Consider the following 13,515-nt stretch of genomic DNA (forward strand, 5'->3'; position numbering starts at 1 on the left):
TCTAAAAAATGCTGGGTTAAATATAACCCAGCGCTGGGTTAAAAAGGGACAAACTCAGCTATTGAGTTGTTTTGACCCAACGGTTGGGCTCAAAACAACCCAACCGCTGGGTCAAAACAACCCAACCGCTGGGTTTGTCCCTTTTTAACCCAGCGCTGGGTTATATTTAACCCAGCATTTTTTAGAGTGTAGGCATGAATCGTCGACCGAAAATGTGTGCAGGTCCCCTACCCTCTTGATGGAGCTAGTATGAGCCAGTCATCGAGGTAGCTGAGAATGTGAATGCCCTGCTCTCTCAGGGGCTGCCTCCGCAACTTTCGTGAAGACACGGGGCGACAGGGACAGCCCGAAGGGCAGGAACTTGTACTGATATGCTAGTCCTTCGAACGCGAACCGCAGGAATGGCCTGTGGCGTGGAAGGACCGAAACATGAAAGTACGTGTCCTTCAGGTCGATCGATGCAAACCAATCTCAGGGACGGATGCAACCGGAGATGCGCTTCTGTGTGAGCATCTTGAACGGTAGCTTGTGAAGGGCCCGGTTCAAGACACGCAGATCCAAGATTGGTCGTAACCCACCGCCTTTCTTGGGTACAAAGAAGTAAGGGCTGTAAAACCCCTGTCTTCATATCGGCTGGAGGGACCGGCTCTATCGCATCCTTCGCCAGTAGGACTGCGATCTCTGCATGCAAGACAGGGGACCACCGACGTACCTGCGGTGGGGCAGCGAGGTGGAACGCAGGGACCCGGCTCTTGGTCGGACCGAAGAGGGGTCTGAGTGTGCGGTGCAATGCTTACCTGGTTCCACAGTTTGGCAGAGGGTGCGTGAGTAGGGCCTTTGATGACGCTCTTGAACCGCCCACTGCTGCCTGCTGGCGAGAGAGGAGGATGAGTGTGGTCCGGTATTGGACCATCCGCGACTCTTCATGCCCTCTTGGGACCCAGAGACAGAGAAAACTGCTCTTTTGTCGAGATTTTTGGAAACAAAAGATTTTCCACCCGGCCCTCCTCCGGGGGAGGGAGAGGTGCATTCACCATCTCCCGAAGAGCAGTTCCCTCTCTCTGGGTCGCTCGTCCCGGGGCCTCTTCTCTCTTCTGCTCACCGCCAGGTTTGACAGGGGCCTGGAAGGGCGGGGCAGCCTTCCTACGCCCAGCTCCACAGCACTGCTTGGCTGGAGGCTGCTGCGGATGCGGCGCGGTAGCAGACGCAGGGGGCCGCCCTCGGCGACGAGCAGGCTGAGGCGCTGCGGCCGGCGGATGGGTGGAGGCAGCAGCAGGACGTGTCGGATCGCCTCAGTCTGCTCATGTGCAGCTGAGAACTGCTCGGCCATGTTCTCGACTGCGTCGCCGAAGAAGCCGGTCTGGGAAACAGGGACCTTGAGGAACTGAACTTTGTCAGCATCCCTCATGTCGACCAGACACAGCCAGAGGTGACACTCCTGGACCACAAGTGTGGACATCGCATGACCCAGAGAACTCGTGGTGACCTTCGTCGTTCGGAGCAAGAGATATGTCGGATCGCCTCAGTCTGCTCATGTGCAGCTGAGAACTGCTCGGCCATGTTCTCGACTGCGTCGCCGAAGAGGCCGGTCTGGGAAACAGGGACCTTGAGGAACTGAACTTTGTCAGCATCCCTCATGTCGACCAGACACAGCCAGAGGTGACACTCCTGGACCACAAGTGTGGACATCGCATGACCCAGAGAACTCGTGGTGACCTTCGTCGTTCGGAGCAAGAGATCAGTTGCGGTTCGGAGCTCTTTCAAAACTTCCGGATCGTGACCACCCTCGTGCAGGTCCCTCAGTGCTGTAGCCTGAAGAACCTGCAGTAACGCCGTATCGTGTAAGGCGGAGGCAACTTCTCCACAGGCCGCATAAGCATCGCCAGACAGACCAGACGAGTACCTACAGACCCGGGAGGGGAGGCACGGTTTGCCCTGCCGGGTGGAGGCGATATTAGGACACAACCGCATCGCAACCGATCGCTCCACTGGGGGGACCCCCGCATATCCCCCTAGCTGCACCACCATCGAGGGTGGTGAGGGACGAGGAGCTAGCAGGTCGGCTTCTGGCAGTAAAAGGTGCCATCCACTACCTGGCAAGCTCCCCATGCACCTCCGGGAAAAAAGGCAACGGGGTAGGGCGCTAAGAACCAGCACAAGCTACCCCGAGAAACCAGTCATCCAACCTTGAGAGCTCGGGACACGGTGGAGGTCTCCACTCGAACCCTACCCTCTCGGCGGCCCGGGAAAGCATAGCCGTTCCGATCTGACTCATGCATTGCCACCGCCCAGAGAACGGCAGCGCAGCCGAAACTTCCTCTCCAGAAAGCTCTGGCTGACCCTCCGATGCAGCGATCGACATCCGGTCGTCGGGAGGAGCTCCAAAGGATACCGTACCGCCAACACCAAGAGCTCCAAAGAGCGCGCTGAACTCGTTCAGTCTTCTTCTCTCAGTAGAGTAGTCAGGAGCAGAACGATGTGATCGCTCAGCTCCGAAGCGAAAAGCTGATTATGCATTGCACCTGCTGCCTAGTTATACTCGCGCTGCGATCAGCGGCAGCTGGATGCAATCATCGGATGCCAATGTGCATTGACTTGTTTAGTTTAAACTCGAAGTGGATTGGTCTCTCTAAGTGAGATCCCAATTCATCGGTCATCGATGTGACTCGGAGTGACCGACTGAAAGGGAACCATACTTTTAATGCTTAGCCCTTAGTAGGCAATGATAGAAATCTGTCAGCCAGTAAAGATACAAAAAATACATATTCAAGCAATTTACCATTATTAGTATTAAAGCTTTTTAAAATGACAAATTACTTCTATCACATTTGATTAATTACTGGCAATATTGAAAAATCATCTAAACATTTTACAATAACCTAATTGCATCTTTATTTTTTTACCTCGAGTTCTTTATATTTTTCAGCACTTGGCAAACAAAAACAACACTTCCTCAAACCTGACACATTATCCCTGTAAAGCCTGACATATGAAATTATACTTTGAATTTTTTTTTTAAGGAAATGTTTTTTTCAAACTTTAGACAACATTTTATAAAATCCATAAGTTTTTTTTTTAGACTGTTTTGACTCATCTACATGAGAGAATGAGAATATGAAGCTCAAACTCAAGGAGGAAAGAACACCTCAGTTTTATTCAGAGGCATAAACTGAGCAAAAATTTAGCAATTTGGTGCAGATGCTGATATTTATATAATCAAAAAGTAATATGAAATTCTACAATACATTGATGATTGAGAGATGAAGAAATAAATCTTTCCCAAAAGCCTGATCATCATATTTGAAACTCACATTTGAACATGATTTTTCAAAAAAAAGTGATGCCTGGATATTCAAGTAAAGCTAGGTTTCTTCAGTCCAGTAAGTGTTCATCTTGAAATATTACTAACAAGTTATTCTTAACATTTATTTTATAAAAATCAGTCAAGGTTTCACATCAAAAAGACATGTGAAACACAAGCTGAAGATGGACATTTGTGCAATTATATTAAAAGACCTTTTACTTCATAAAAAGTCTAAACTATCAATATGACGACAAGGCATGTAGTAGATTGTGTTCAACAGATTTTCAGCAGTTTTGATGATGTTGATCATTTAGAGGCCTTAGAAATTTTAGTATCAAATATGATACAGTAGGGTTACAGAGTAAAACATGAGAATGTGTCTTCTGCAAGTGGGTCAACAGCTGCAAGCATCTAAGGTACAGGCAAGCCAACAGTGACTCACACAGTATGTTCTTGATGGTGTGAATTTTCTTTTTCTCACAGTACTCTAAAATCAATGGAACAAGCTAAACTATGCATGAACATATTTGACTATAATTTGTATTTTTGAATCTACAACTTCATATGAGATCCAAAAATATATGATTGCTGACTAATCAACACGATTGCTAACAATGAATTACCAGGCATTTACAATCATGCATTTACTATTATACTATTGTGCCAGACATTTGCTGATTATGCTGGATTTAAGTTAGATCCAACCTTCATTCTTCCATCCAAGCAATCAAACCTTAACCATAACCCTAATGAGGAAAAGGAGACCAAAGACAAGGCAAAAGAACATGACATAATGTACAAAAGGCCAAACCTACAAGTCTAATTTCTGACATACGAACATCAATGCATACAGATGCTCATCTGGCCATGACACGTTATTATTAATTAAAATGTAGCTTACATTTACATTATGCATTTGGCAGATACTTTTATCTGAAGCAAATTACATTGCATTCCAGGTATGCTTTTTATTAGTTCATGCATTCCCTGGGAATTGAACCCATTACCGGCCTTGCAACCAGCCCCAATGTTCTTATTGTTTGTGTGTGTGTTTGGACGTTATTATATTTCAATGCTTGCATTAAAAGGCACATACATTCACTTTACACTTAAAACATTTTGGTTTGATTACTTATTGTTGGGTAAATGTCCATTGGTACCTCAGTGCAAAGCTTAAATGTAAACGTAAAGGTCTTGAATGGTCGTTGCTAGGAAACGCTTGTTTTGTTTACTGTGGAGACGTGCTGGTAAGTAAAGTAATATAAGTTGCTTTGGATAAATGTCTCCCAGATGTGCAAATGTAAATTAATATGGCTGTGTGTATAAAAGTATAAAAGGACTGTTTTTTTTTTTTTACTCTAACCCCCAAATACCTCTGTGTCTGTTGTCTTGCACGAGATGCTTTTCAACCCCTCGACCACCAGATGGCACTAATATGCACCAGTTTTGATACACTTTGATGCTCAGATTCAAACAGATTTTGTTATTCATTGCAAAATAGGTATGGATGTTTCTGAGATTATAAAAGATGCAGATCTTGGAGATACACAATGGCAAAAAAGTACCTTAGTGACCTAAGATTACAGAATTGCAATTAGGTTGCAGTGTATAGAGGAGTCCATTGAAAACAAAGATGTATTAATATTCATTTATTCTAAAACAGTTATAGGTAAAAAGAAAAATCAGTATCATGGTGGACAGATCAGCGTTGTATTGCTGTACAAAACAATAATAGAAAGTGTTTAGGAAGTTAGATTAGTGAGACATTTGTTTGAATGTTGAGGGTAAGAGGGATAGTTTGAGCAGCTAAAAGGAAATATTGGAAAGATGGTGTAGTCTGAAATCATTCGTCACTTTTCCTGGGTCCAAACGCTCCTTCAGAGCCCAGAAGCAAACAATAAACAGTGCAAATATACACTGTAATTTTAGCAAAAAATTCCTGATCCTAACCTTTATCTCCATACCGAGACTTCAGATGGCCAGACAGTGATTCATCTTTTCTGAATCACTAAAATATGTGTCTGGGACACTGTCATCCAGAGACTGTGAGATTGAAAGCTTAACTTAATGAACCGACATCACCCTCATTCCCTTGACATTTTAAATTATTGCAGAAAACGAGCTCTTTGACCAACAACAGTTTATGATTCTTACATGTTTTACTCATCGTGATAAACTTCACAAATGAACACAACCTTTATAGATTATGAAGCCTAAATTCAATCGCCAGAAGTAAAAAGCTAAGCGTAGGCTATAAACATGATCATAAACACAGTGAGGCTGTGAAGTGACTAGGGATCTCCTGGAGAGCTACTGTCCTGCAGACCCTGGACACCTTGATTATCTGGTTCAGGTGTGTTCGATTGGGGTTGGAGGTGAAATGTACAGGATGGCAGCTCTCCAGGAGCAGGGATGGTGACCCCTAGACTAGTGAGTAGATGAGTTTACCTGTCGGCTTCAATTGTCCTCTGTAGGCATTTAACCAAAAAACCCATTCAAAAAACACTGGAACCAGAAGTATTAAAATGCAACCTCGTTTCCAGAATTCGGACAACAAAAATATGTCTCCCCTGCAGCACTCCATAGCACACCTTACAATGTTCATCACCTAATCAGATAAAAAAAAAAAAAAAAGAGGCAAAGACATTACCCAGTCGCAGCAGTGGGGTGGTTACATTAAAGACAATAAATGAAATAAAATGTGCTCAAACACATAAAAAACATCTCAGTAATTCACACAAAATGACTTCATCAGTTCATCAGTCAACGTCTTATGAAGCAAAAAGCTGCATGTTTGTAAAAGACAAATCCATCAACAAGATATTACTAACTTAAAACCGTTGCTACTGGCCAAAATACGAGTCCTCCAGTGAAACGTGGTGTGGTCTGAATCAGGAGAGCAATCTGCACAGATCAAGCACTGTTTACAAGCCAAAACTGTCCAAAACAGTTTGGGTGGATTTTGATGCGAGAACAAAACGGGATGACATTTTTCACTGGAGGAAGCATTATTATGGATCATGGACGCTCTCAAGGTATTTTGGACAAGCAACATTTTAAAGTTAAAGGTGACATATTTCATATAATTTTACAATGTGTAATATAAGTCTCTGGTGTCCCCAGAATGTGTCTGTGAAGTTTCAGCTCAAAATACTCCACAGATCATTTTATTATATAATTTTGAAAATGCCTATTTTGAGTGGAAGCAGAAACACGCTGTTTTTCGGGCCTGTGTCTTTAAATGCAAATGAGCTGCTGCTCCCCGCCCCCTTTTCCAGAATAGAGCTTCGCCATTACAGCTCGTACCTGCTAAAAACATCGTGCGTTTTAAACCATATGAGTTTAAACTTCTGATATAAGGTTTTCTGAGCGATGATATGTCACCTTTAAAACATCTTGATGGATACCGAGCTTTTCGCTTCACAATATGTTAACTGATGGACTGGAGTGGTGTGGATTATTGTGATGTTTTTATCAGCTGTTTGGACTCTTTTTCTGACGGCACCCATTCACTGCAGAGCATCCATTGCTGAGCAAGTGATGCAATGCTGCATTTCTCCAAATCTGTTCCCATGAAGAAACAAACTCATCTACATCTTGGGTGGCCTGAGGGCAAGTACATTTTCAGCAAATTTTCATTTTTGGTAAACTATTCCTGGGCCCCTTTAAACTGTGTTCAAAAGGGGTTTAAAAATCAGTGGGAAAAGTCAATGATGACAGATTTTGATGTATGCAAGTTCAAAAGATAAAAATGCAATTCATGGACCCATTAACGTTTCCTGTGCTTTTCCTTCAATATTGTGTGGTGTTTGCAGCATCTGAATCCATTACCTCTAAACATTCATTGTCCTGTAGTGAACTTTCATTCATACCTCACTGCATCTCTGTTCAGATGTGTAATTCATTACGCACTAGATTCTAGGCTGGGAGTGAAATCTCTGAGCATGCGCTATTCGGGACAGCTTTTTTTCTCCTGTATCCACTTAGAGGCGTTTCTGTGAGTCGGGAGTCCCCACGGAGAGATAAGCCTCGCTGAAATCAGGGGCCACGTTACAGGGACCGACACACATATACAAGCCCAGATGACGGGGAGCCTTTGTGGCCTAATTGTGCAACTTGGCTCTACTCCCAGGCTGAACCCTGAGCAGAAAACAGCTCATGTGAAGAGAATGTGTTCTCCTCTGGGCCAACAAAACATTTGCACAGATTGCTCTCTTGTTTTGGGGGAAAAGATAATGCTTGTCTTCTTTCAACCCCCACACTGTACCTAACCTAAAGTCAATGTTAGTCAATGCTAACATTAAACTAATGCTAACTAATGGGACCTTATTGTAAAGTGTTGCAAACCTCTAATAATTTATACCTGAAAAGCATGTTTTTCCCCACATACATTGCTGTCTGATTTTCTCTACACATTTTGCTTTTACTTCTCACATTTTTCAAAAGAAAGGGATTAAACGACTAAATGTAATGATATTACTGATTTAACTGCACTGATACGATCAGATGAGAACAAAACATGAAACTCAAATTGAGCTGGATAATGACACTTCTGTAGAGCTGCTTCACAGCTGAATTTGTTTCATTAGTGAATCGTTTTACAAAAATTGCTGCTTTGCAACAATTTGTACCATAAAAAAAACGCTATATAAATGTGACTAGACATATGGTATGTTGGAAATAAATCAGCTGTTTCATATGTGGCCATTTTATTGTTGAAAGGCATACGTTGCAGTGCAAACAGTCTTTGGCAAAAATACAATACAAAATATAAGAATCATTTTGACCACTTGAGCATGTTCAGTCTTGCAGGGCAGTGCATGTCCATGGCAATGTGTGCACAGTTTGGTTTGGGGGAAGATCTTCAAGAGGTTGTTCGATCATTTAGGAAGGAAGGAAGGCCGTTTGGGAGTAATAAAACACTAATATAGAGTCACACAACAGAGATAAAAGAGTTGAATGCAGTCGCAAATGGTAAAATAACAGTCAGAAATTCAGCTGCTCTCAACACAACAGCAGTCACTTTCCCAATCACTAACCAGCACGACTGCAAGCGTACAAGCAGACAGTAATTGTAATGGGGATTCAATGGCGTTTCATACAGTGGAATGTTTAGAGAGGAGCAGCAGTGCAGCTCAGGATATGGCTTTCGATTTCAGTGAGACTCGATGAGTCAGACTCCAAAAAAACAAAAACTAAACTCAAAAACACACCACAGCTCAGACGTCTTACCAGTGCAACACTTCTACTGATATGATTGGAACATCACACCAAGCTACTAAACAAGATTTTCCACAGCATCAAAGCAAAACTTGAGTCTTCAGTCTGAACTGAACATGACAAACACAATGGCAAAAGCACAGATAACACGGCGAACGTCTTGCTGGCTGCACAGTAACAAACATACAGCACGAGCAGTGTAGTCCGACTCACAAACAAATGACTCCTATCCAGTTCAAATGGTACAACATTATTTAGTGATTCCTTAAAAGCACTAAAACGTATCGTTAATGGAATCAGAACATAAATGCAACTCTCATCTCAAATATTGCTCTTCTGCTGGATAAAAGCGTCTGCTGAGTGAACGAATATGAATAGAATTGAACACTGGATGCTGAGAGAGTAGTGTTTCAAGTGATGTATTGTGATGAGGCACAACTGTTTACATCGCTCTGAACACTGTTTGAAAAGGAAGGAAACATCTGGACCTTCATTCATGACAAGAATATAAATACTGGGCCGGTAGATCAGAGCATTACAGAAAAGTACAGTAACACCCTAAAAGAGAGCCTGACGTAAGCTCAGTGCTGCACTTCCCAAACGCTTCACCTCAGTCGCTCCCAAACCAAAAACATCTAGAACAGCTTTCTGTCAAGATAAAGCAAAGAACACCAGGTCTCAGAAAACCCGCAGTTGCCAAGGGAAACAAACATTTGGTGATCAGTAGAGTTTTTTTTCCCCATTGCAAAGATAGATTTCAAGGTATTCACATTTTTCTCCACGTGAGAGGAAGATAAAAAGCGGGACCTAATATTCTACATATGTCCAGAATATGATACTATGCACCATAAACAAAGTAAAAGTATGAGTAAGGTTTACAATTTCTTTAGCGTAACTACAAAACGAAGGGTTTTCGCTCAAGTGTGGTTTTAAAAAGCTCATAATGAGTGTATATACTGTATGGTGCATTGCATATTGCAAAACAATTAAATGCATAAAACAACACTCTTGAGACTCGGGTAAATCACTTAAATGGAGTAAGATAGCACCAGTTCTTCAGCATCCCAAACCTGAGAATGCTTCTTCCGTAAAACAACCAGAAATGAGAAACTCGGGTCCTGGAGTGGAGAGTTCAGCTCCGTCCCCAGTCAAACAAACACAGTTAGGCCTAAATTTAAGTTATGCATTTGAATTGCATATCAAATTTCCATCCAGTTGTTTTATACAGTTTTAACATCAACTAATAAACTGCGATGCACATGTGTCAGTCACACATTAATGAAACAAGACAGATTTCGGCACTCAAAAAAAATCATGGCACAGTTTATTTGTAACTCTTTGCATCTATTTGATTTGATCTAAATATGAATATTTTCAAAATGCATTCATTTATTTTGCTCAGAATAAGCATAAATCTGTTCACGGTGAAAACAATTACATTTATTATAAGTATGAACATGGTTAAAATATGATTACCTCTGGAACAAGCAATAATCAGTTAGTTAGAATGTATGAGATTGAAACACATTAAATGTAATGATGATAAATATATAAACCTGGTTACTGGTTATTCAGTTTAGAAATCTTACCCGTTTCATTGAAGTATAACTGACAAATATGTATCGCATTGATGCTACTAGAAGTCCAAATGCACAGAAATTTGATATGCAATTCAAATATGTAAATCTCAAATTTAAACATAAATATTTTTTGAATGCAACTGACTGTAATTTTCAAGACTTTGGTTTGGTGTGTTTGATTAGTGATAAGAGCTGAACTCTGCAGGAAAGTGTCCCTCCAGGACCGGAGCCGCCCATCCTCGGTCTCGTAAACGAACACTTTGGGTAGTCGTCTCCCGGTTAACATGCCTGAGGAGGAAAACAGGGCCCCAACATTCATCTGTTCAAACACTTTTTAAGGCAGTGTATTTTTGGTTCTTTGTTTAGGGCATCTGAGGATATGCAAACAAAAATACCAATACATGACAAACAACAAAAAACCCTGAAACGCAACTATCGAACAAATGGAGGCATGAGCTCAAGGTTACATTGGTTAAGTGTCCTGAGGTTATACGTGGCGCTCGTTATCCTGCGGTTGTGATGGCTGGTTGAGGCACACGGGGCAGCATGAGCCTTTGGGCGTCACTGGCTTCAGACATGCTGTCTGCGGACACTTTTCCACGAAACACGTCACCTGGGCCTCCTAACAGAGACAGAGACACAGGAACACCTGAGCTTAAAATGGGACAATATTTCTGCAGGAATCATCACAGGTATGTGTCTTTCCTTTACTTGTGGATTATTGTGGTGTTTTTATCAGCTGTTTGGACTCTCATTCTGACGGCACCCATTCACTGCAGATGATCCACTGGTGAGCAAGTGATGCAATGCTAAATTGCTAATGCTAAATTTCTCCAAATCTGTTCACACGAAGAAACAAACTCATCTACATCTTGGTGGCCTGAGGATGGGTGAACTATAACATTTTTGGGTGAACTATTCCTTTAAACTACATGTGATTGACTGCAGATTCTATCCCAGATTGAGTTATAATGTTACAATGACACACAGTACCATGTGAGGGCATTTTTCAGTTTTTGACAGCTAAAGTTCCCCCTAGTAATCAGTTTGTCTACTGATCTATCTATCAACAATTATAAGTACATGAGAGTGATAGAATCCTGCATATTCATTTGCAGTGACATAAAGTAAACACAGATGTAACAGACATTTCATATCCAAAACGAACACTCACTAAGTGCCAAAAGTGAGTAGAATTTGGCATTATTGAGTACATAAAATCTTCTCAATGAGTCATTTGGTAAATCATAAATAAACTATTCCAAATGATTTTAAACACAGCCTAGTGAAACTTAAAAGTGTGTAATACAGTTGAAAATCCATTGTTTTTGTTAAAATCAATAACAACGCTTGAGTCTCTGAAGGTGTACTCAAACAAAAAATACACTACATACTCCACTTTCCTGTAACCCTGCAATTTTTGATACAGTCAGAAAAACAATGCTACTGTACAAGCAAATTGCAATATATATTGAATATTATCATGATATATACTGAATACATCACTGTGCATAATAACAATAGCAAAATTAACGTTTAAACTTTTAAAATGGAAAAGAAATGCTTCTCATATATTACATTGTTTGTTAGTAACGCCATGCCAGCTTCGGTGGCTATTTTCATGGCGAGAAAAATGTATCTCATATATTACATTAAAGGTTGTGTATCACAGCTTATTGCAGTTACACATTTTAATGTTTGACTCTAAGGACAATTTTATTTGCTTTTGGTCCATAAACAATTCTGTAATCCTGAACCAAAGCCAGTTGAGAATCACTGCTTGAGATAAGTCAAATGTTTCTGTGTCTAGAGTTCACAATACCTTGAACATTGGTACATTGTGTAAAACTACCGTGTTCACATGCCCATGAATGCAAGTAAAAAATGCAGCACAGTCTACATGTTGAATGCAAGTCAGAAATGCTCAATGCACTGATAAACTTACATGACACTGACAGGTGGTGCAGGGGTTCTTCTTCCAACTCTCTCCATCTACTCGCTCTCTCCCGTCCTCATCTGCACAGTCTGTCCTGCTCAGACGGCCTTCAAGTCTTTTTATCTGTCAGTTCCAACAGTGAGAAATAGTTTTTTTCTTTTTTTTTTATGTCTACTCTTTGCATTACAATAAATGCTACAGTATATTCTGTTTTAATGCACCATACTATACTGATTCATATTATAATGTGTGGGAGTGAAAGGTAATGGCAATAAAATGACTACTTTATTAATTGTTATAAAAGTTATTAATTGTGAATGAGCAGTTACTTTTTACAAACAGGTGATATAGAGTATAATCAGTTATTTTGCAAGTAGGATGTCTTTCTAGATCAACATCTTTTGTTCTGCTAATTCACTGCTTTATCTGGTATCGGATAGACTTGAAAACATCTATTGTGAAGTGGACAAAGAAAATATGGAAGCTATTTTTTATATCACTGTGACTGCCTTGTGTTATTAATCAAAAGAAGTGTCTGGAAAGTTTGATTCTTGGCCTGTTGCACATTTTCAGCATCTCGGCATCACTGCCAAACGCTTGTGTCTGAGCAGATGGCAATCGTCCTTATCTATTCAGCTTACCAACAAAAGTCAACTAATTCACAAATTTCTGCGACTGGATTTTCACAAGGTTTATATAAACAGATAACAGAAGTATATAGTGCAGCTTGGCATTGCATTGTACCAAGTGAATCATGAGTCCTAACCTGTTTTCGTAAACTTGTGATAGTTTTCTGCATGTCGGCAACAAAGTCTTGGAAATCCTTAATGGAGGGTTCAGTGCTTGACTTTGGTGATACAGTTATGTTTATTGCAGTTAGAGCTTCTTCCAAAGCGCTGAAAAACAGAAATCATTAAAAGTATGATTGATTGATAAATAAGCTTTAACAAATTAAATTATGCATTATTTGTTATTACTACTATAGACCCTTTTCACAGACTGTGATGACATTTCCACAGTTATTTTCATTTAAAAAAATAATGTAAATTTGATATAGTAAAACACTATACTTTCTGTTTTATCACCTTGGCATTACATTTCAGAAAACTGGTTATTTTTTTCATCTTTTAGAAAGACATACACTGTAAAAAATGACCGTGAATTTAACTGTAAAAGACTGTAAAAATGCTACAGTAAAAACCTGTTAAATGGCTAACTACTATATACGGTGAAAAACGGTTTTGGACATTACATGTAATTTTACGGTAGTATATATATTTTGTATACTAGTGAATAACCGTAAATTGACATTCCCCGAATTCCCTGCTTTACATTTCAAATTTGATGTTTTTTTGTTGAAATAACTATGTTCTCTTATCAGTTTTGTAAAATAGGGTTGTGTGTTACACCTAATGTTGTTAAATGAATGTTTATTGCATTATTTCAGTTTCATGTGTGTTACCATGATGGTGTTT

At 40.6% G+C, this 13,515-nt stretch overlaps 1 protein-coding gene across 1 annotated transcript in view; it reads right to left on the bottom strand.

The window, feature by feature from the left end:
* Window positions 1-9,964: 9,964 nt before the first annotated feature.
* The window catches only part of pxdn (peroxidasin), a 58,985-nt gene continuing 55,434 nt past the window's right edge, over window positions 9,965-13,515 (bottom strand). Inside the window, exons 20-22 of the mRNA XM_016569500.1 lie at window positions 12,807-12,936; window positions 12,050-12,163; window positions 9,965-10,726 (exon numbers count right to left, since the gene is read on the bottom strand). Coding sequence (XP_016424986.1) covers window positions 10,592-10,726; window positions 12,050-12,163; window positions 12,807-12,936 — 379 coding nt within the window. The 3' untranslated portion in view covers window positions 9,965-10,591. The remainder of the gene's footprint in view (window positions 10,727-12,049; window positions 12,164-12,806; window positions 12,937-13,515) is intronic.

This window comes from Sinocyclocheilus rhinocerous, unplaced genomic scaffold, assembly GCF_001515625.1.
Source record: "Sinocyclocheilus rhinocerous isolate Xijiao unplaced genomic scaffold, SAMN03320098_v1.1 scaffold1042, whole genome shotgun sequence".
Lineage (NCBI taxonomy): Eukaryota > Metazoa > Chordata > Actinopteri > Cypriniformes > Cyprinidae > Sinocyclocheilus > Sinocyclocheilus rhinocerous.